This window comes from Suncus etruscus, chromosome 14 (assembly GCF_024139225.1).
Source record: "Suncus etruscus isolate mSunEtr1 chromosome 14, mSunEtr1.pri.cur, whole genome shotgun sequence".
Classification (NCBI taxonomy): Eukaryota; Metazoa; Chordata; class Mammalia; order Eulipotyphla; family Soricidae; genus Suncus; species Suncus etruscus.
In genome coordinates, this window is record NC_064861.1 from 96000108 (window position 1) to 96023447 (window position 23340).

The 23340-nt window shown below is 43.9% G+C and overlaps 1 protein-coding gene across 1 annotated transcript in view; it reads right to left on the minus strand.

The window, feature by feature from the left end:
* Nucleotides 1-12174: 12174 nt before the first annotated feature.
* The window catches only part of LOC126028704 (leukocyte immunoglobulin-like receptor subfamily A member 6), a 33723-nt gene continuing 22557 nt past the window's right edge, over nt 12175-23340 (minus strand). The window contains exons 3-8 of the mRNA XM_049787634.1: nt 16976-17260; nt 16676-16878; nt 16499-16511; nt 16078-16377; nt 15626-15928; nt 12175-12299 (exon numbers count right to left, since the gene is read on the minus strand). Of these exons, the coding sequence (XP_049643591.1) occupies nt 12175-12299; nt 15626-15928; nt 16078-16377; nt 16499-16511; nt 16676-16878; nt 16976-17260 (1229 nt within the window). The remainder of the gene's footprint in view (nt 12300-15625; nt 15929-16077; nt 16378-16498; nt 16512-16675; nt 16879-16975; nt 17261-23340) is intronic.

A 23340-nucleotide genomic window follows, 5' to 3' on the forward strand; every position in this document is an offset into this window, starting at 1 on the left:
GGCAGATGGATGTCACACATATTCAGAAATTTAGCCGCTTGTCATTTGTGCATGTCACTGTTGACACCTTTTCACACGCAATGGTAGCCACTGCCAGGACAGGTGAAGCAGTAAAAGACGTAATTCAACACCTAGTAACCTGCTTCTCTATATTGGGCATGCCTAGCAGTATCAAGATGATAATGCCCCAGCTTATACTTCTAAAGCATATTTAAAGTTCTGTAAAAACATGAATATTATCACCCTAACTGGAATTCCGTTCAATCCTCAAGGACAAGCTATTGTGGAGAGAGCTCATCAAACGCTAAAACACCAAATAGAAAGGTTGGAGAACTCAAAATTTCCCTATTATTCCCCCCATCAATTAATTAATCATTCTTTATTCGTATTGAGCTTTCTAAACACAGATGACAAAGGCCTTACACCTATGTATAGACATTGGAATCTCCCCATGGAGAAAAAGCCTCTGGTTTTTTGGAAGGACTTATTAACCTCATCTTGGAAGGGTCCTGACGTACTAATAGCATCGGGTTGGGGATATGTCTGTGTTTACCCACAGGATGCACAGTGTCCAATCTGGATACCAGACTGGCCCATCTGCTCAGCAAGGGATCCCCCTCCACGGGCTGCCATCCACAGCCAAGAGAAGGAGGAAACACAGCATGAAGTGACTATGATGCAAAATTCAGAGAATGAATCACAACCTGCAGCCGCTGACGAGACCTGCCCTCCCAACTTGGACGCAGCTAATGGCCCTGCTGAATGAAGCCAGACGGATTGCTGCCGCCTCCCCAGGACCTCCAACTCCAGAGACTTTGTTCCTTGCTATGTTGTCTATTATATTAAATTTATCCTCCCAAACTCCCAGCTCCCCAACCTCCTGCTGAAAGCACTGAACAGACAGGGAGGGGGGAGGTCGGTAGAAACGACAGCCAGGAGGCTCTCTCTCTTTTTCTTCTGCACTCTATTTCTTTCTCTCGGGAAAACTGCCACCTGAATTAATAAAACAAAAATTTTTTTCTCTTCTCTTCCTTCTTTTCAAAAATTGCTTCCCACTTGAGCTTTCCCAACCCTGTCCCACCCATTTCAATTCGGCTACAAAGTATTGATAGCTATTTTTTGCTTCTAAATCCTACCTTACTAGGACCAGATTGATAGTTTTTTATTTCTCTTTGATACTGTTTCTTTCTTTGCCTTCTATTGGAAAAAAATTAATAAAGAAGAGTGAATTGTTACACCCCACTCAGGAAGGGCACACACCAGAAGTGCTTCTTAGTCTTCTTAGGTGTAGTGCACTCCTGAAAAAAAATTATTTGCCAAAAAGGCCCGCTTAGAATAGTCAAATCAGTTGACTCTTTTGCGTGGATTGTTTGGCTATAATTCTAAACGTGGCTGTGACTATCTCTCTCTCTTTATTTTTGACCATTATTAGAAACCAGGCCTCAGTATTTCTTTCTAACGAAGGAAGACAGTATCAAATCCCACCAAAAGTTTTCCACTGACCAGATCTCTGTGATCTCTGCTACCTTGGCGCCAAGATCATGTTTTTTCCAAAACTTAGCTCATGATGAAAGCAATTTTCAGTTTTCCCCAAAACTCTAAAATATTTCTCTCTCTTGCCACTTCCCTGAAAATTACCTGGTTTCTCCTGCTTACCCAAAGCAAAAGCTAACTCACAACAGAACTTCTTTTTACCCTCAGTATCGGTTCTTTAATATGCAGATTTTAGCTATGGCCTTCCATTCTGCTTCCCTGACCATCTCCCACCTTCTTTGTTCCTCCTAAAATTACACCCTGCATTCCAGAGCTCACCTCTTAAAAGTCACCCAGCTCAAAAAATAAATTTGTCTTCGTCTTTCCAGATGCAAGTCCCCATACATTGTGTGTGGTAATTTATTTCTAAAATATTGTTCCGTTTGTCCGTCCGTTTCGTGTTTCCACTCTTTCCCCGTGAAAGGTTTCCTGGACTCCACGAAGAAGCTGCTTAGAGGTGCTGCCATCTGCAGCAGATAATGAAGAAAAATTTGTGGGACACAGAAAAATATGTAATTAGGGGGAAACTCAGAGCAATACAGGCCTATGTCAAGAAAGAGGAAAATGACAAAATCAACAGTTTAAAGGATATTCTCAAGGAATTGGAACAACAGCAGCAAATAATTCAAACCACAACCAGAAGGCCAGAAATAGTAAAAACCAGAGCAGAAATAAACAACATAGAAACTAAGAAAACAATACAAAAAATCAATGAGTCCAGGAGTTGGTTTTTCATTCTTTTTTTGGTTTTGTTTTGTTTTTTCGGGCCACACCCGTTTGGTGCTCAGGGGTTACTCCTGGCTAAGCACTCAGAAATTGCTCCTGACTAGGGGGGACCATATGGGACGCCGGGGGATCAAACTGTGATCCTTCCTTGACTTGCAAGCGCTGTGCTATCTGTCCAGCCCCGACCAAGTGGGTTTTATCCCAGGAATGCAAGGTTGGTTCAACATACACAAATCAATCAACATCATACATCACATCAACAAGAAGAAAGACAAAAACCACATGATCATATCAATCAATGCAGAGAAGTCATTTGACAAAATCCAACATTCTTTCATGTTGAAGACACTCAGCAAAACAGGGTTAGAAGGAGTCTTCCTCAAGATAGTTACAGCTATGTATGAAAAGCCCACAGCCAACATTATCCTTAATGGCAAAAAACTAGAAGCATTTCCACTAAGGTCAGGAAATAGGCAAGGCTGTCCACTCCTGATCTGGGGACTAGAACAATATCAAGGATTAATCACAGGTCAGCTGCATACAAGAAAAATGCCTTCCCTGCTGTGCTATTGCTTTGGCCAGACTTATTTTATTAAGTCCCCAGAGATATAGAGTTAAGATCTTGTTGAGAGTTGCTTATCTGTCATAGAATATGCCAACATTCACGCCTTCAGCGCATGCTATTGTCACATCCTTTACTCCAGTTTCCCCTCTCTTCCTCCTACTCCCAATATACTTCTATAGCAGATATATTTCTTCTTCTGTTTTTCTTTTTGGCTGCATTTTTGGCAATAATATTAATGAAGAGATATCTGACATACACGTTTTCCTCATTTCAACACCCAGATCTTGTCTAGATTGAAATTTTCCAGTCATTATTGCCATACTGATCCCTCTCTTTCCTAATTGCACTATTACCCAAACATTATTCTTGGTTTTGGTATTATTCTCAAACTATTTTACATCCCACAATAAGTGAGATTCTCTGCATACCCCTACCCCACTGACCCATTTCATTTAGCATGATACTTTGCATTTCTATTCATGAACAGATGTGTTTCCACTTCCTCATGTGCTCTTTCATTTTATCAAACTGTGTTTTGTAGTTTTGTTTGTGTGGGTCTCTCATCTCTTTAGATTGAATAGCAGAGATTCTGAGGTCCTTTATTTTCTATAATAATTGTGAATGGAATTTCTACATAATTGTGAATGGAATTTTTTGTTGAGTATCAGCTTCCCCACTTGCATTATTTGTATATAGTAAAGTTAGGAGCTTTGGTTTTTTTTTTTTTTTTTTTTTTTTTTTTTTTGTGGTCACACATACAATTGCTCAGGGGTTACTCCTGTCCTTGCACTCAGGAATCATTCTTGGTTGACTCGGGAACCATATAGAGTGCCAAGGATAAAAACTGGGTCAGCTTTATGGCAAGGCAAATAACATTTGCCTTGGTGGGCTATTGCTCTGGCCCCCGAAAAGCTATGACTATTGCTTATTAGTGTTGTAGCCTGCCACTTTCTTTTAAAAGTTTGTTGTTTCTGGAATCTTTTTTGTAGAGTTATTAAGATTTTGCATATAGAGTATCCAATCATCTGCAATTGGTGTGATCTTGTATTAATCCTGTTGATATCTTTTTTTTTTTTTTTTTGGTTTTTGGGCCACACCCAGTGATGCTCAGGGGTTACTCCTGGCTATGCGCTCAGAAGTCGCTCCTGGCTTGGGGGACCATATGGGAAACTGGGGGATCGAACCACGGTCCATCCAAGGCTAGCGCAGGCAAGGCAGGCACCTTACCTCTAGCGCCACCGCCTTTCCCCTCCTGTTGATATCTTGATTTATCTAATTGCTATGGAAAGTAATTCCAGTACTCTATTGGATAGAAGTGGTGAGAGTTCCCTCAATTCCCATTTTTGTGTCCACAGAGGATGGCATCATATTTCTGTGCATATTTCTCTGGTGGTCTGGGAACAATCCTATAGTGCTCAGGGACTACAAGAGCCAAAGACAACATTGAAAGTGTAAAGGGGGATTGTTCTGTGAATTTGAAATTGTAAGATACTCATGCTACAACCTCTCTTTGCACCTTATTGGCCGCGACTTAACTTCATAGGTCAGTTTTGACTTTTTCTATGGAATACAGAAAAGACCAGATGTGTGAGTGAAGATAAAGATGCTTTAAATAATAATACATCTTGCTTGTTCTGCTATATACTTTTACTACACTGAAACAAATGAAATTTGGAACATTTGCAAGCACCAGTCGTATTGGAAATATTCTAATATTCTCAGGAAGAATCATGAGGTGAACACACTGAAAAATCCAGCACAGTAGAGCAAATGCTCCTTTCTGGACTAGAATATCCTAGAGAAAGCAAAAATCTCCCTTCACCGCTGTGACTCAAAAATAAGAACAAAAACAAAAAATGCAGATTAAAAAAAGGGGGAGAAAATTGTGTGGAATCAGTGAGGCAGGAATGAGGTTGGAAGATGCTTTAATGCTCATGCCCAGTGTCCCCATGGGTTTGTTCACTTCAGGATATGATTTCAGGGTTGGGTATCCAAAGGGTCTTGAGTGTGGAGGTCAAAGGGCAAAGATGGGGTTGAATTCCCTTTGTGATAGGTCAACCTCTTTGTCTTGTCCTGGATCTGTGTTTGTCTGTGTAGGCAAAAGAGCAGAGCTCAGAGATCACAGATAGCCAGGATTTGGGAACCCAGTGGAAGTCTGAAGATTGGACCAATGTCGAAAAACTCAAGAAAACTTCCTGTGTCTGTGGAGACCTGACATTGGTCATAAGAATCAGAGGTTCAGATTTTATAAAAGTGATATTTCCATCCCCTTCACTTGGAAGTAAAGAATATACAAAGTGAGAAAAGCTTCTAAAAATAGACAAACTCAGCAGATATGAAGAAAAAGTTGCTCCAAGAAGACATACATGGCTCTGCATCACTTATCATTAGGAAAAGTAAATCAGCACCCTAATGAGTTACCACCTAAGAAATGAGGCTGGCACTCTTCACACAGAACAAAAGCAATCATAATTTTGTGGCTGTGGGGAGAAAAGACAGTTAACCTCTGCAGGTTTTTTGTCAATTGTGTGGATATCTGTTAGTAAAATGGCATTGAGATTCCATATGACCCGAAATTGATCTTCTTGGTATTCAAATCAGGGAAGCCAAAAATATACTCATAAAAGACATTTTCACTCCTGTTCATTGCAGCACTAATCACAGAGGCTCAAGAATGGAAACAACACCGTGTCGTTTATCATCAGGGAAGAGCAAGTCAACAACACAAGTGTCCAAGAACAGAGGAGTCATTGAGACACTATGGGACAGGCACTCAAGAGAACACACTTCTGCTCCTAAAACAAATGAAATCATTCTGTTTGCTGCTTCAGAGATGGATTTGGGTAGTGTCATGCTGAGTGACATGAAGTCAGAAGGAGAGAGACAAGTACGAAGAGATCTATCTTGTGTGGGATCTCAAAGGATAGACAAGAAACATGAAGTGGGCAGAGGCTACACGAAGATGGGACCTGCTCTTCAGGAAGAATAAGAGGGCTATGAAGGATAAAGTGGGAACAGGATGGGGCCATGAGAATGTGGTGGAGGACTGACACATAGGGAAGAGATTTGTATTGGATGTTTAGGCATGAAAACCTGTAGTATCACCCTTGAAAATCATAGGGTCTAACATAACTTTTTTGTTTATGAGTCACTCTTGGCCATGTTCATGGGTTAATCCAGTCTCTGCAAAAGGAATACCAACTGGCACTGTTTGCTGATATATATATATTATATATATAGCGATATAGATATAGATATTAAACTCAGGTCATCCATTTACAAGGCAAGTGCCATACCTTTTGTATTATCTATACATCCAGTAAAAATTAATAGTAATGAAGATTCAAAGTCTTTTAAGTGGTGGAAAGTTCATATAGGGAGCCATTTCTCTAGTCAGGAGGAGAGGCCTTAGTCCTATATGTACCACTTTGGCTATCTCTGATTTGATCCCCAGCTCCACATACAGTCCCCTAAGAATTGCTATGGATCATTCTGGAGCAGAAAATGGGAATTACCAGAGGACCACCTAGTTTGGGCCCATATCTGCTAAAAAGTAATAGTATCTTTACTCTCTATGACAGGAAAAGCATGTATGTATGTCAGCAATGAGTCCATGTATATTTAATAATATTCTAGAATCAAAAAGGTGTCAAAGTTTATTTTAGTGTATTGGTGACCTTAGAAGTGGCACTAATAAATGTTTTGTGAGCGAAAATGAGACACTTCTGAATATCATCATTGAATTTCCCTTTAAATTGTGATGTTGATGTTATCACCAGTTATTCTTCTATACACATAGAGAATTTTGTATCCTTGCCAGGGGAGGAAGCAAAATTATGGTTTGTTTATGGGGCCACATCCAGCATTGTTCAGTGGGTATACCTGACTCTGCACTCAGGGATCTTCCTGGCAGGATCAGTGAATCTATGAGATGTTGCAGATCAAATTGACGTTGGTCACATGAGTGGCAACTTTCTTTTCCACTGTACTGTATCTTCATACCTCAAATTCCTTTTTCTTGATGGATAAGTGCCACCACATGAGGGAAAAATTCCACCCATCCAGAGGCAGTTTTTTATAAAGTGATCAGGATGATTCTAGAATTGATAGTGCAGAGCTGAGAGGGGACACGGATGTGTGGGGATTTGAGACCCCTGTACCTACCTACCTGGCTCCTCCTGAGTACCTACAGGGTGGGTCCAGGAGTCCCAGGAAGAGTAGGGAGAGGGGCTTGAAGGAGCACTGCTCTTGACAAACACTGTGCAGGTAGGACCCCTGAGACATAGAGGCTAGTGGAAATGGGGGCTCCTTCCCTGGCTCATTCTCTCAGTTCTCCTGCTTCACCCCATCTCTCAGCCCTCTGGTGCTCATCCCAGCTCTGACTCAGGGATGGTCCAGTCACAGAAAATTCTAGCATCTCCTCCCTCTCATATGCTGGACTCTTCCCCTGGGGTCCCCCATAACCCCTGTATAACTGTCCACAATCCCAGACATGGCCCTGAGCTGTCCATGATAGACGGAATGAGGAGGGGTCTCACCTGACACCCAAAGCCACAAGGGGGCATTGGGGTGTGACAGCCAGTTGCGTATGTCATGGTACTGTAACACTTGTAGGTGCCACCATGGACTGAGATCACAGGGCCAAAGGAGAATTGTCCCTGAGTCATATTGTCTCTGTGCTCTGCTTTTGCACTTTGTGGTGGATCAGCTACCCCCTCCTTGGCCATAGGTGTCCATCCAGTACCAGGACATACACAGCTGGATCATATTCTCTCCTGGGGAAACTAAGGGGGACCTGCTGCACTGAGATGGCTTAAGCGTAAAAAGAAGCTCACCTAGGAGGGGAAGGGGTGAGGGGGTCCTGGTCAAAGCCAAATCCTAGTGCCTCCCTTTAGAACTCCCTTAGGACAAAGATGCTGGGTCTTTTCTCCTCCCTCCTAGGCCCATTTACCATCAACCACCATAAGGATCTGAGCAGACTGGGGTTCCCAAAGAAATCCTGACCCTTGACCTGCCACCGGGATGTCAAGCAGGGGTCTCAAACTCAATTTACCTGTGGGCCGCAGGAGGCAAAGTCGGAAGTGATCCTTGAGTGCAAAGTCAGTAGTAAGCCTTGAACATTGGGGGTGTGACCCAAACAACTAAAACAAAACAAAACAAAAAAAGATTCCTCTAGGACAGGGCCACAGAATGTTGTATAGTGGGACATTTGCGGCCCGCGGGCCGCAAGTTTGAGACCCCTGAGGGGTCACTGGGTTATGACCACAGGGAGGTTAGTCAGTGCCCCTCATAGCAGTGGTACCTGGCCTTGTGGGAGGTTCTCACAACGGTCCAGTTGACGTTGGCCTGAGAAAGTCTGGCCTGGGGTGGTGGCTGGGGCACTGGGAGAGGTTCTGCTCTATTGAATAAATCTCTCAGACAAATTTTATAATCCCAAACAGCCCCTACTCCTTGAATAGAGTGAAGATGTCAAAGATGACCACAGTGTGACACTGTAGCGTCAGATATAGTCCTGTGGTCATGATTGTTCCCTGCAGACTCAGTAGGGATGGTTTTCGAGACTCACCTGCAGAAACAGTAAACACTAGAGCTGTACCTACACCCTCTGTCCTGTCCTGTCCAAAGAGACAGTGTCTCCCCAACCCTTTGTGTCTTTGCTCTAGGAAAAGTCATGCTCCCTGAAACCATTGGCTCACGTGTGGACATCAGGACAAAGCCAAAATATGAGTCAGCTGCAAAACCTGGAGAGCCAAGAAGAGCCTCACCTTTGACTAGGATCTGAAGGGGGTCACTGGGTGATGAGCAAAGCTAGAGTGTGTTCAAGAAATGGCCATAACAACTAAACCACCACCTACAGTCAGGGGTCACTGGTCCAATGGGGAACATAGCTTTCTGTAGCCCACTGGGAAGATTCTGTGAGTTTAGGATCCAAGGGGGTCTCTGAGTCTCCCCCCTGAGTCAGAATGAATTTGTTGAATCCCAGTACTGAGTCACACTACCGGATCACATTTTTCTCTGAGACCACGACAGAGCTTGATAGAGCTGATAGATATGTATTGCTGTAGAGGCCTAGGAGGGGTACAATGTTTGCAGTGCCACCCCACATCCTGAGGAAAGAAATCCCCTTTAAGTCAGCATCCTGCCCCAAGTGACTTATTTGTGACCAACAGCTCCAGAAAGTTAGTGGGCTCTGATCAGCTGGCAACAGTAAATCCCAGCATATCCTTTAGTCATGTGTTGTACAGAGAACTTGGCCTTGTCCCCCAGCTGCTCTGGGAAGGTTTGTCCCAGGGTGATGAGCTTCTTCTTTTGTTCAGACTAAAATCTTAGACCCCCGGGTTCCCACAAAGGGTCATAGGGCTCCCACAAGGGATCACAGAATTTGGATCAACCCAGAGGGTGGGTCTGAAGAGGATCCCTGAAAGGAAGCAGAGGCTGGTCACAGACATTCCCCAGTCCCATTTCTTAGCCCAGGTCCCCATGTCTTCCCAACCCCAGAACTGCTGTTTCCTGTTTCAGCTGTGAGATCTGTCCCATGGCAAACTGGGGTCATGCACACCTGCCTGCAGAGGGGTACCTGTGCCCACATTCAGTCTGCAGAAAAAGACCTTGTGATAGTCTGTCCTGTATCCAAGAGAGTCTCTTCCCAAAGCCCCTGAGTCCCTGTCACCCTGAGGCTTACCCAGACAGAGCAGGGTGCTTGAGGGTATCATAGCATCCCCTGCTGTCTCTGTATTTGTCTTCTGACACTGGCCCTGTGTATCACGAGTTGTCACTTCAGAGTCTTCAGGAAGAGGAACTTCCTCTTTTTCTTCTCTGTAGCTCATTGATAACAACCCCCCCCCACCAACAGATGTGCTGGGAATTGGTCTTTGCTCCCACGACAGAGAGTGATGCTAGAGGCTGATGGGGATAGAAGGGTAGAGCACTGGAGAAAGAGGAGTGTGGCCCAGAACAGCATCATGTGGTTCCACTGAGGGGATTGAGCCTGTCAGTATAATGTTTCTCAGTGAACTTGTGGTAAATGACTTTGACTATATTGAGGAAATTTCCTTCAATTCCTATTGTGTTGAGAGTTATTTCAGAAATGGATGCTGGATCCTATTGAATGCTTTCTTTTCATCTATTGATATCAAATCAATATCAGTTTCATAACAGTTTTATGTTGTCTCATTTATATCACGATTATATTGTCATGTGTATGTTAAAACATACTCACAAGACTGGGATGAATCTTACTTGACTATAGTGTGCGATATATTTGATTCATTGTTGAATTTTATTTGCTGTATTTTTGTTAAGTTTTGGACACATCCGGTGGTGCTCAGGGTGTCTCCTGGTTCTGGGCTCAGGAATTACCCTTTGCAGGTGTGAGGGATCATTGAAATGCTGGGAATTAAACTTGGATAAACTGAATGAAAGAAATACGCTCCCTGAAATGCCATTGCTGTGGCCCAGACTTTTTTGTGAAGTTAGCCAGAGATATGGAGTTAAAATCTTGTTGAGAGTTGCGAGTCTGTCATGCAATGGTCCAACACCCATTCCTTCACTGCTGTTCATCCACTATATATTCCTATTCATTCGCCAGTTTCCCTCCAGTACCCTAATTCCATTCTACCTCTTGGGTAAATATACTGCTTTCTCTTTTCCCACTTTTTTCCTTTTAGGTACTATATTTTGCAAGACTATTTATGAATGGATATCTGGAGTACGACTTTTCTTCATTTTAACACACAGATCTTGTCCAGAGTAAGTTTCTAATAACCATTGTCACAGTGATTCCTACTCTGTCCTAAATTCTCTAATTTTTCCACCATTTCTCTTGTCTCTGTGTATTATGCTCCTGTGTAATATCTCACAGTGAGTGTGATCATTCTATGTGTGTCCCACTCCCTCTGATCACTTTCACTTAGCATGATACTGTCCTTTTCAAGAACAGAGTATGTGTTTTTATTTCCTCGTGTTCTCTTCCATCTCATGAAATTGTGTTACAGTTTTCTTTGTGTAGATCTATTTACCTCTTTAAATCAAAGAAGTGAGATTCTGAGATAGTTGATTTATTGGGGTTACAATTGTGGATGACATTTTTAAAAATATCACTTTCTCCAATTTCATTTTCTGTCGATAGGAAATCAATGGACTTTTTTTGCTTGTTTGTTTAGGGCCACACCTAGTGGTGTTTCTGACTCGCTCCTATTTCTGTGCAGTGGTATTGGCCTCCACGGAAGCTGATAATAGAGTCCAGAGGAAAGTTGGCTTGAGAGACTCCTGTCTGTGCATGACACTTGGGCACTGGGGAAGTCCTCGTCCTCCTCCTTGCACAGAGTGAAGGTGTCATAGCCAACCTCAGAGCAACAGCGCAGGTTCTTGTTCTGTCCTGGGGTCACAATAGGGCCCTCCAGGTTTAGCAGGGAAGTTTTCCAGATGCATCTACAGATACAGGGGACATTAGGGTTTCAACTCTACCTCTGACTTGTCCTGTCTTCAGTAACACTGCCCCCCTAACCTTCTATGTCTGTATTCAAGGACCTCCATGTTCAATAACCCACCATGCACATGGGGCTTCTCTCTGTGGACAGGCATCAAGAATCCTATCTAGGTTCAAAACTGGACCAGGATGAGCCTCATATAAGATCAAAGTGCTGCAGTTGGTAGCTGGGTGTGAGACCTTACTCTGTTGTTTATTTAGTGAATAATCACAACAGATGAACACTCATTTGTTCCAGGGCTCACATAAAACAGGGCCTGAATCTTCCCATTGGGGTGCCATTGTGATTATTGGAGGACTTAGATTCTCCCTTCCAAGCCAGAATGAATTGTTGGATCCTCTCAGGTGAGCCACACGGGAGTGTCATGTACCCCATAGTACTGGTCTTTGTGGGTCCCCTAACATCAGAAAATCACAGGTACTCCCTAGGGGATCACATAGCTTGGCTCATCCCAAAGGGCAGTTCTAGAGAGGGTCCCTGAAAGAAAGAAGAAACTTATCACAAGAATTCACCAGTCCAGCTCTCATTACAGGACCCCAGCTCTTTAAGCCACCCCCAGAAATGCTGTTTCCTGTCTCAGCTCTGGGCCCTGTTCTGAATGGCCCTGAGACCATTTTCAGCCAGCCTGCAGTACCTTACATGCACAGTCAGTCCTGGAGAAACCCTGTGCAACCAATCCTGTGTCTCAGGAAGAACCTTTTAGAGTTTCCTGAGTCCCAGGTCCATGGGTGACTCACCCAGACACAGTAAGGCAATGAAGGGAATCAAGGAGTCTTGAGACATGCCTTGGAAGAATTTATGCCCACAGGACTGATATGGGGTACATTTCTGGAGGCTAGTCCTGAAGGTCCCAGTGTCACATCAGAGCCCTCGGGAAGGGGAACTGTTCTCTTTTCTGTGCAGCCCACAGATATTCTGAGAATTGATCTTGTCTGTGATGTGAAGGCCCCATCCTGTGTTGCTACGACTGATAGAGATGCTGATATCTGATGAAGATCAGGAGGGTGAAGTGGGTAGAGCACTATGGCAGGGGGAGTGAGTCCAAGAGCACCATGAAATATCAACTGAGAGGAAAGATCCCGTCAGGAGGTGGCATGTGAGGGTGTTGAAAGCACACAAAATGTCCCCTGTTCCCTGAGAAAAGTTTATGTACCTGTCTCAGGCCCTGGTCATCAGTGAATGTGCTGGAGACTGTGAACCCAACAACCACAAAATAAGTTGTTCTTCTTTGTACAGTAGTAACTCAAGAAACCTTTTATTACTGTGTGTATCCATCATTTTTTCTCCTGACTCTCCACCATAATTTGTGGGAAAATGAAATCTGAGGAGACCCTGGTATTCACGGAAATTGAAAATGCTCCCTTGTAGAGCCCAGTAGGAGAGCAATCAGGGCCCCAAACAATGGGATTCAGTTTAGTGACTCTTGAGTCTCAATTTAGTGACTCATGTTAGTGAGTCCTCAGTGCTGCCGAGAAATGACAACTGATACAGCCTAGAACCACAGGAAAGAGCATCCTGCTGTAGAAAGTGAGGGAGAGTTGTCTCCAGCAAAGGGCACAGCTTTTGTGGAACCACACGTGAAGGAGGCTGAGGCTCAGGGACAGGAAATGTGGAGACATCCATCTTAGGCCACCCACAGCACCATAACTCCTGGAGAGTCAGTCTCATCTCCCACAAACAAGATGCTTCTTTCCTGATGGGTTTCATTTCAATAAAGCAACAGGGCTTTCTCATGATTCTACTTCACGGATCAATTCTGGCCGTGCTCAGGGATGCCTGGGGGAAAACTCATTCAATTGTGTGTAAAGCTAGTGCCTACCCTGATGTGCTATCACTCTAGCCCAGATAATTTTGAAAGTCTCTTGGAGATATGGATTTAAAATCTGGTTGAGAGTTTCATGTCAGTCACGCAATGTTCCAACACCCGTTCCTGTACCACTGTTGTTTATACACATTCACTTCTCCAATCTACCTCCTGTCCTATCTCCAAGTTTACCTCTTAACAGACATAATTCTTTTCTCTCTTTCCTTTTTTTTCCTTTTTGGCACCATGGTTTGCAATACTATTAACAAAACAGTAGCATGCACATAACTTTGCTTCATTTTAACACCCATAACTCTTCAGAGTAAAATTTTTCACTAACTATTGTCAGAGTAATTCTTCTCTTTCCTAACTGCTCTAATTTTTAACTTCTTTATTTTTCCCAAAAAAATTCATTATTTAAGCAAAGTGGCAACAAAAATATTTGTTGTTGGATTTACCTAACTGCATATTTCCAATCATTTCTCTCATGTTTGGGTATTATTTTCATAGTATTTTTATATCCCACAATGAGTGAAATTCTCTAGGTGTCCCCTCCCCTTATCTCATTTTATTTCTCATGATACTTTTGATTTCTATTCACAAATAGCAAATGTGTTTCCATTTCCTCCTGTCCTCTTTCATTCCATGAAGTTGTGTTTTGCAGTTTTAATTCAATAGGAATTTCAGCTGTTCAGATAAAAAAAAAAGTAAAATTCTGAGGTACGGGCCCAGAGAGATAGCACAGCGGCGTTTGCCTTGCAAGCAGCCGATCCAGGACCAAAGGTGGTTGGTTCGAATCCCGGTGTCCCATATGGCCACCTGTGCCTGCCAGGAGCTATTTCTGAGCAGACAGCCAGGAGTAAACCCTGAGCACCGCAGGGTGTGACCCAAAAACCAAAAAAAAAAAAAAATTCTGAGGTACTTGATTTTCTGGGGGTAAACTGTGGATGGGATTGTTCTTTTAAGTATCCATTTTCCACTTTAATTATGTGTAGATAGGAAAGCCATGAACTTTTTTTTTTGGTTTGAGGCTACAGTCAGGGTATACTCCTGGATTGCACTCAGAATTTATTCCTGGCAAGTTCAGAGGACTATATAGAACCAGCGATCAAACCTCTGTCTGCCAGGTGCAAGGAAAATATCCTTCCTGCTATGATGTTGCTCTACCTCAAGAAAAACATGAACATAGCTACTAATTTTGCCACTTTACTATCAAAAATATATTGTTTTTTTTATAAACTATTATTTATAAACTATTTTTAGTCATTAGGATTTTACATATAATATCCTATCATCTGTGTTAGTGAGCGCTTGGATTCGTCCATTTCTATTTGATGCCCTCTATATGCTTTTCTTGAAAAATTAGTATGGCAAGTACTTCCAGTAGTTTATTGAAGGAAAGTGCTGAGAGATTCTTAAATACTTATTTTGCATCCACAGAGGATGCGAACATCCTTCTGGGTTTGTCTTCAGTGAACTTGGAAGACTGATACAGAACACAGGGATGACCAAGGCTCAAGCCACATTAATTAAAATCAAGGGGAGTTGGAGCTGTGAAGTCGCAGCTGTAAAACACTCCTCACCCAAACCCCTTTATGCACACACTTAACTTATGCCATCAGTTCACTTCATAGATGAGTTATCTTTTTCTTAAGTAGTGATAACAGGATCAGGTGTGTGAATGAATGACACGTATAAATCAAGATTGATCTCAAGTGGCAGGTATAACGCACCTTTATACTGCACAGAAATGAATTGTGTTTGGGATATTTACAAGCAAACAATCATGTCAGCAACTCAGGAATATCCTTTAGAAATACAGAGTGTCATTGTAAGAATCAGCAAGGTAGCAGAGCGAATGCTCATTTCCTAGAGTCAAGCATCCTTGAGAGAGCACTAGGATATTCTCTGACCTTACCCCTATGACATTCATGATGACTCTAAGTTTTGTCCTCAAAGTCAATTCTCAGTGCTCTTGGATAGCTCAGGTTCCATGGCTTTTCTCAGACTCCTTCTGCCATCTTTTTTGCTCCTGATCATCCCCGAATAGCGCCTTGGCAAAATAGAGCTTCAACTACCAGAATCCCGAGGAAAAGCAGAACTGCACCACCCACGAGGATCCGGATGAGATTCACTGCTGTGTAGACATGTGGATATAAAGGAGACATGCAGGATTTTCGGGTCTTAGAAATCATGAATGAAACATACTTTTCAGGCAGCAATTTTCTGGAAAAAACTCAGCCCTCTGCTCCACCATACTCACAGTTCCCTGACTCACCACTGATTGCATTGAGAGAGTGCTGAGTGGGGCTCAGTGTGGCAGCTGCTCCTGGAGATCGTTATTGAGTGTGTGAGGATTTGAAGATCCCAATGGCCTCTCCTAGCCTCTCCTGTCCCCATACTTCCCATAACATCTCTCTGACTTCCCTGCCTGGTGGAATTTGTCTCTCCTCTCAGAATCCCAGGCAGTCAGCAACACACAAAATAGGAGACAGAGTCTAGTCTTACCTGATACTTGGAGCTGTAGAGGGGCACTGGCATAAGACAGCGAGAAGATGTTGTCACTGTGTGCACTGTAGCACCTGTAGGAGCCACTACTCTCAAAGGTCACAGGGTAGAAGAAAAATAGGTACTCTGTTATCTCATATTTTTTATCTACTGTTACTTGTGCCAGAGGGCTGGCTAAACCCTCCTTGGTCAGAAGAAAAGTGTCCATCCAATTATTTGTCACACATATCATGGTTATATTAGTTCCTAGGGATACCAAGTGACCTGGCTTTACTGAGAGCTCTGGAGTGTACGGGAGTCTTCCTAGGAGAAGAAGGTGTGAGGAGATCTCAATCAGAGACATGTCCCAGGGACTCTCTAGACTTTTTAAGGTCTCTGACCCTTACTTCTGCCATTACCCTCGATCAGGGCCTCAGCAGAATCTGGGTCCCTTAGGAAGCATTAACCCTCACCTGCCACCAGGATGTCCAATGGGTCACTGGGCTCTGACCACAGGGTGGTGAGACTGTGTCCACCATAGCAGTAGTATCGGCCCCCAAGGAAGACACTCACAGGACTCAAGGTGAAGTTTGCCTGAAAGAGCCTGGCCTGTGTGTCGTGAATGGGGTCCTGGAGGAGCCTCCCGGCAGTGCCCTCCTTGGACAGAGCAAATGTGTCATAGGCGATCTGAGAGCGACACTGCAGGGTCAGGTTCTGTCCTGGGGTCACAATGCGGCCCTGTGGACTTAACAGGGAGGGTCTTCCAGATTTATCTGTTGGAAAAGGAAATAACAGTGGCTGTGTCTCAACCCTCTGTCCTGTCCTCTCTCTGGTGACACTGTTCTCCAACACTCTGGGCTTCAGAACCCCATGCTACCTCGCCCACCCACTCACCAGGGGCTTCCCTCTGAGGAGAGACCGCAAGAATCAGATGTAGCTGAAAAACCTAGATAATCCAGATGGGGCCACACCTGAGAGCCGGAGCTGCAGCATGTTGCTGGGGCATGACATCATTAGTTGGTTTTCGCAATGACCATAACAGTTGAATGTCCAGTTGTGCTCAGGGCCCACAGGGCCCACACGGAACAGGGCCTGGAACTGCCCATTGGGGTGTTGATGTGATTTCTGGCTCAACGTGAGTTTAGGTTTTCCCTCCCTAATCAGAATAAATCCTTGGAACTGCTCAGGTGAGCCACACTTCAGGGTCACATACTGCCCCAGGGGCACAACTGAGCTTGGCAGGACTGAGAGGGATGGTGAGCTCTTGTGAAAACCTAGGAAGGCAAGGTTTTACAAGGACACTTCCACCCCTTGTGGTCATATACCCCACATCCTGAGTGCAGATCCCTACCCACCCCAGATGACACTTACCTGTAACCATCAGCATTAGCTCATTACTATGCATGGAGCAGCCTGAGGCTTTGCAGTACTGACATACAAACCTTCCCACGCTACCTTCATCCATCTTCGTGACGGTGTACTTTGCTTTGTCCCCAGATACAGGGATCATATTTGCATTCAATTGACCTTCATAGCCTAATACATATACAAAATACTTCTGGGCCCCTGGGGTCCCCTGACACCAGAGGGTCAGAGAACTCCCCAGGGGGATGACAGAGTCTGGATCAGCCCAGATGGTAGGCCTGGGGAGGATGCCTGAATGGAAGAAGAGGCTGGTCATTGACTTTCTCCAATACAAGTTTTCAGCCTATAGCTCCAGCTCCCGCAACCACCCGCAAAACTGCTGTTCCCCGTCTCATCTCTGGGAAGTCTCCTGAGTTTTTCTGGGACCTGGGGTCACACTCACCTGTTTGTATGGTGGTTTTGGCCCCCACAATCAGCCCTTGAGAGAGACCATGTGAGAATCTGTTGAGTTCCAAGCGAGTCTCTTCCCATCCCACCCCCATCCCAGGTCTGTATCCCCTGAGGCTCACCCAGACAAAGCAGGGCCATGGAAAATAACATGGTTCTACCTCCTGTCTTGGCCATGCCCTAGAAGGACTAGTGCTCTACTAGATAGATGCAGGGGGGTTGTCCCTAGAGGCTGGTACAACCATCACGTGGTGTCACATCAAAGCTCTCAGAAGGGGAACTGTAACTGAACCACACACTCTGGTAACCCGGTCCTGTTCCATATGGGAAATTTGAGGGGGTGGGTACTATGACAGGTCGGTAACCCCATCCATAGCTGTGACCCTCCTCTGAGCTTTAGTTTTTCTCAAGGGTTCAGGTTCCTGGACCCTCTCCTGGCTGTAGTGTAATTGTGTGAAAGTGAATGGTTACAAAGGCATTACTGTGGGACAAGAAGAAACTGTACCAGCAGAGCAACTGCCATGAATTCCACTGGACTGAAATTGACTGATGTCACATTTTTTCTAAAATTTGCAGTCCTCTTGTTCCCATATATATGACAGGCACTGAAACCCTAAAAGTCACAAAATTCAGCCATGAGTCCTCTACAAGTCTGAGAGATACGGGAGAGACCAGGATAGACTGTACCATGTGGCATCAAGTGAGAAGGTCCCTCCCCAGTGTCCAGGGGTAAACACATTGCTACCCCAATTTACTGGGGAGAGAAACATCTTTGAATGCTATATAGTCAGTTCTGGCCTTTGTGTGGCACTTGTGAGTGCCCCAAGTGCTATTGTGGGTGCACATGCCTTTGGCTGGACCATTCCAATGCAATGCTCTAGTTGGTCTGGTCCTACCTTCCAGGAACAATCTCTCTGAAACTGGCTTAACAACAACCTGTATTAGACTGCAAGAATTTGCATAAGAAGTGTGGACAGAGAGTCCATCTCTAAGGAGCTAGGGCAGCTGGAAGAACATTGGCCCTGGCAATAGGAAGGACCCTGTGGGATGTAATAGGCTTGTGGACTCTTCTGTACCCTGTACTTCGGAAAAGCTTGCAAGGTGTGAAAGGGACCGAGGTTCAGCAGGAATGGGGTTGTGTTGACAATGGGGCTTTGGGCACCAGGTCAGAGAAGCCAGATCTAAGCTCTGTGTCTCCCCATTCCTAAGGAGAACCAGAGGAGCCAGTAGAGTAGCTCCAGGGTGTTCTGTATGTAAATATTTTGGGGGATTACTATGTTACTCACCCTAAACTGATTGGTGATTGTGCCCTACCCTAGGGTGTGACCTGGCATTCTGCCCCCACTCTAGGGTAGGACCTGATTCTGCTTTCACCATTGGTTGGTATCTGATCCCACCATTGGGTGGTACCTGACTCTGGAGTATAAAAAGAGAGGTCTGTGGAAGGCCGGAGCTTTTTGGCTGGCTGGAACTGAAGCTGAGTCATTGAACTTCAGTTTTGTCCTCCGAATAAAGCAAATATTTCCATGAGCCTGACTGTCTGCGAGCTGTTTACCCGCCGTTTCACCTCAGAACCGTGGGCTAGACAGGGTGGCAGACGCGTGCTCCGAGCTGGAAGAAAAGGGCCTCATTCTCCATCCCACCATCAGTCAACCTCTTCAGGGGCTGACCTGCTACACAGGGGACTGTCCTGATAGAGGGTCCTCCCAACCTGATTCAGGATGAACAGGGAGGGTAGTGGCCAAGATGATGGATGCTCTTCTGCAGTAACTAATGGTAGGGACAGCAAGGTCATGAAGAGGGCTATTCAGTGAGCCCTGTAAAAAATTCAAGCAGGAAGTAGTAACGTTGTGGTGCGGGCAGCATGGTGGTAAAGGAGCTGAAGGCCCCCAATCCAGCTCTGAACTACAGAGACCACAGGAGGGCATGCTAGGGGAATCGCAGTTTTCTGTCTCAGGCACTGAGCTCCTCTCTGTACCAGGACATTTGAACCCACTCTCACACCCTGTTCAGTTGTGGAATCTGAAAGTAATGAATGTCCCTCCAGCATGGGAGGGCACCATCACCCTGTACTTCTGCCTCTTCAGAGCAACATGGGTGGTGATGCTTTCTAGGCCTTCAGTGTGGGGAAGTATTCCAGGGAAGAATCTTTCTTATCAAAGTTATTAGTGCAGGGGAGTGAGATCAACAGCAAGAAAGACATCCTGAGGCACAGAGAGATATACAGAGGGAGGGCTAGGACAGCTGAATTTTTCCAGGCTTGCTCTCCTTGTCTGTGAGTCAGTGATAACCCAAAGGAAGTAGTGATGGTGTCGGAGATGTGGAGGAAAGAACCAAGCGATCATACAGCAGATACACTGGTGTCTTGATAGAGATACTGAAGAAGGGACCATAATTTTGGGTTTAGTCATCGACCTCTGTGCAGAGCCCATACGCAGCTTATGAGCAGAAAGAACACTTAGGTCCCATGCACTCACCCTTCCCTTTATGGGGGATTGGTCATGTTCCTATGGCCAGAGACAGTGAAGTGTAAAGAACTTGAGAAAGCACTGCTGCTAAATGTCAGGGATTGTTTGATCTCTTTGGGTTGGAGCCAATCAAGTGAAGCAACTTTCCATCTCTCTGCAGAAATATAAAATTCTTGTATAGAAGCAGTGCACTTGGGCAGGGTCTAGATGGATCATATTTTCCATATCCACCACAAATAAAACACCAGAATTTCCCTGGGGTTCTTGCCTTGGAGGTTTCTCCTTACGGCAACCATATATTCTCTGTGGGCGCAGGACAGTGGTATTAGTAAGATGACATAAAAATATTATTTGTACCAAGAATATAGAGCTCAATTATACTGGGGACTCGAAAAACATACAGGTGAAATGTGTAGGGTACAGACGTAGGTAAGAACATACATTTCCATCAACCAAACAACAAATAGAAAAAAAATAAAGTGTTTATTTTCAGAGCTTTTTAGACCAGTTGAGTTAGGCAGCGCTGAGCGGTGTCTCAGGGTTATTCGATAGAAAAATGGGAGTGAGTATTCAGTGAAGAGTAGGTATTCAGACCAGACACTCAAGAGTAGTTAAAACTGAGTTCGATTTATTGGAAGTTCTGCTTCATAATTAAGCAAAAAATTATAGTAGGAAGTTGGGTAAATCAACGGTTTCATGCTTTTTACTCTATAGAATAAGCATTATATGTCAGCATAATCATTGAACAATCATCTAAATGTTATATGTATATTGTAAATTCTTTGTCATCAGTTTCATTTGCCATAAACAGAAAAGTGCTTAATATTTCCTTTTGGATAGAATTCTTAGCAGTCAACAGAAATCAGAAAAATACTTTCTCTTGCCTCTTGAATATGATTCTTGCTAGTCAACTATTAATCTAGAAGATACAATCCCATTATCCATTTAATATTATAACAAAGTGCTATTGTGAAAAAAGGGCAGATGTGCAGGGCTGGATAATACCACCACAGTAGGGCAATTGATTTGCATGCAGCAGATCCAGGACAGATGGTGCTTTGAATCCCAGCATCCCATAAGATCCCCCAAGCCAGGAGCTATTTCTGAGTGCATAGTCAGGAGTATCCTCTGAGCGTCACCAGGTGTGGCCCAAGAAAGAAAGAAAGAAAGAAAGAAAGAAAGAAAGAAAGAAAGAAAGAAAGAAAGAAAGAAAGAAAGAAAGAAAGAAAGAAAGAAAGAAAGAAAGAAAGAAAGAAAGAAAGAAAGAAAGAAAGAAAGAAAGAAAGAAAGAAAGAAAGAAAGAAAGAAAGAAAGAAAGAAAGAAAGAAAGAAAGAAAGAAAGAAAGAAAGAAAGAAAGAAAGAAAGAAAGAAAGAAAGAAAGAAAGAAAGAAAGAAAGAAAGAAAGAAAGAAAAGCAGATGTAATTAAAAAACCAAAAACAACCGTCGCTTACACAATACTAAATAACTGACTAAAAAGAGACAGGGTGAATGCTATCCCGGGCATTTTTGCACTCTCCAAGGAGGCACCCGAGACCAGCACCTCACCACCACACCTCACACCCCTCCCCAGGGACCCCAAGCCCGTGCTGAGTGCAGATGGGGTGAGAAGAACTCTGCACCTGACCCACTCTGCGCCACTGGGAGGGGTTAGGACCTATAGACTGGGTGAGCTTGGACCCGCCATCTGGACCTTTGGGTAACCTAGGGCAGCCTACTTCCCTGAGTGCCAGAGTGGACCTGTGACTCCCACGGGGTGAGGGCACCTGCTGGGTGGGTTTGGCTGAGGGGATTTCTTCTGAAGAAGTCTGGAGAGGGTGGAGCTCTGCTGACTTCCAGATAGGGGAGGGAGGACAGGGAGCCAGGCTCAACAACGCCCTCCACCATTTTGGCCAGAAGTGTAAATACACCGGATGGCAGGAATAAAGAGACAAATTGACCAGGCCCACTTAAAGGAAGTGGCAGAGCTGATTTCCAGATGGGCGAAGGGAGGGGCGGCAAGGAGCTAGGCTCAACAGCACCCTCCAACATTTTGTCCAGGAGGGGAACTGCACTAGCTGGTAACAAAAGGGAAGAACTGACCAAGCCCTAGTAGAGAGCACACGAGGAGCAAAACCTCACTGAGCTCACCAAACAGACCCCTCTAGAACCATGCTCAGGGAGGGGACCCATCCCCATGCCACAGGGGGCAAAAACAGGCTGATTTTGAAAGGCACTGCACTCCAAGCCACACCAATAAATAAAAAGAAATATGGGTAAATTAAGGAGAACCCATAAGGAGAACTTCGTATCTGAGATACGGAGAGAAACACTAGCAAGTTTCCAAGTCCACCAAAACGAACAGATCCATTGGTAGGAGATCTAAAAGCAGCCACGAGAAGGCAAATGGAAGCCATAATAAAGGAAATGAAGGAACTGCTAGCCACCGAATACAAGAAAGACATTGATGAGCAAATCAGCCAAATTAAAGAAGAACTTTCAAAGAACATGAGAGATTCCATACAAAGGGAAATAAAGGAAATAAAAGACACCGTAACAATCCATATGAGAAGGATTACACAGTTGTAGGAGCACATTGAAGAATTCGAAGGAAAACAGCAATCAAAAAACGACCAAAAAAACCAACAAGGAAATAAAAAGCAAAGCACTGGAAGGAAAAGTTAAGTATCTAATGAAGAAGGACAAAACAAATAACCTAAGAACTGTGCGTATACCAGAAGGGGAGGAAATAGGAAAAGGGGAAGAACAAGTAGTCATGGAAATGATAACAAAAAATTTTCCCACCCTCTGGAAAGAAGATTCAGTACACATCCAGGAAGTGAAGAGAGTCCTTAATAAAATAGACCCTAATAAATCGAAAACAAGACATATAGTAATCCAAATGGCAAAAAAAAAAAAAAAAGCAAAGAGAGCAATGACTTCCTCAAAGCAATAAGGGAGATAAAAACCTCAAATACAAAGAAAGGTACATAAGAATCAAAACAGACCTCCCATTTGAAATAATTCAAACAAGAAGACAGTGGAAAGACATAGTAAAACTCCTGAGTGAAAGAAATTTCCAACCTAGGGTCCAATATCCAGCAAAACTCTGATTCATATGGGCGACAGAATAAAAACATTGTCAAAAAATCTTGCAGTATTTGTACAAACAAAACCAACCCTAAACGACCTACTCAGAGATGAATTACACAATCCAAACCCCTGATTGTAACAACATCCACCCTACACAACACAACTGCACAACAGTCCTCTTTGTGAATAATCTCCCTAAATGTTGAAGGACTAAATTCTCCCATTATGAGAAACATAGTAGAGAACTGAATTAAAAAACATAAACTGGACTTCTGCTGCCTGCAAGAAACACACCTACAACTATAGGACAAGCACAGGCTTAGAATAAAAGAATGGAAATTAGTTATTTGAGTTAATGGAAAACAAAAAATAGCAGGAACAGCCA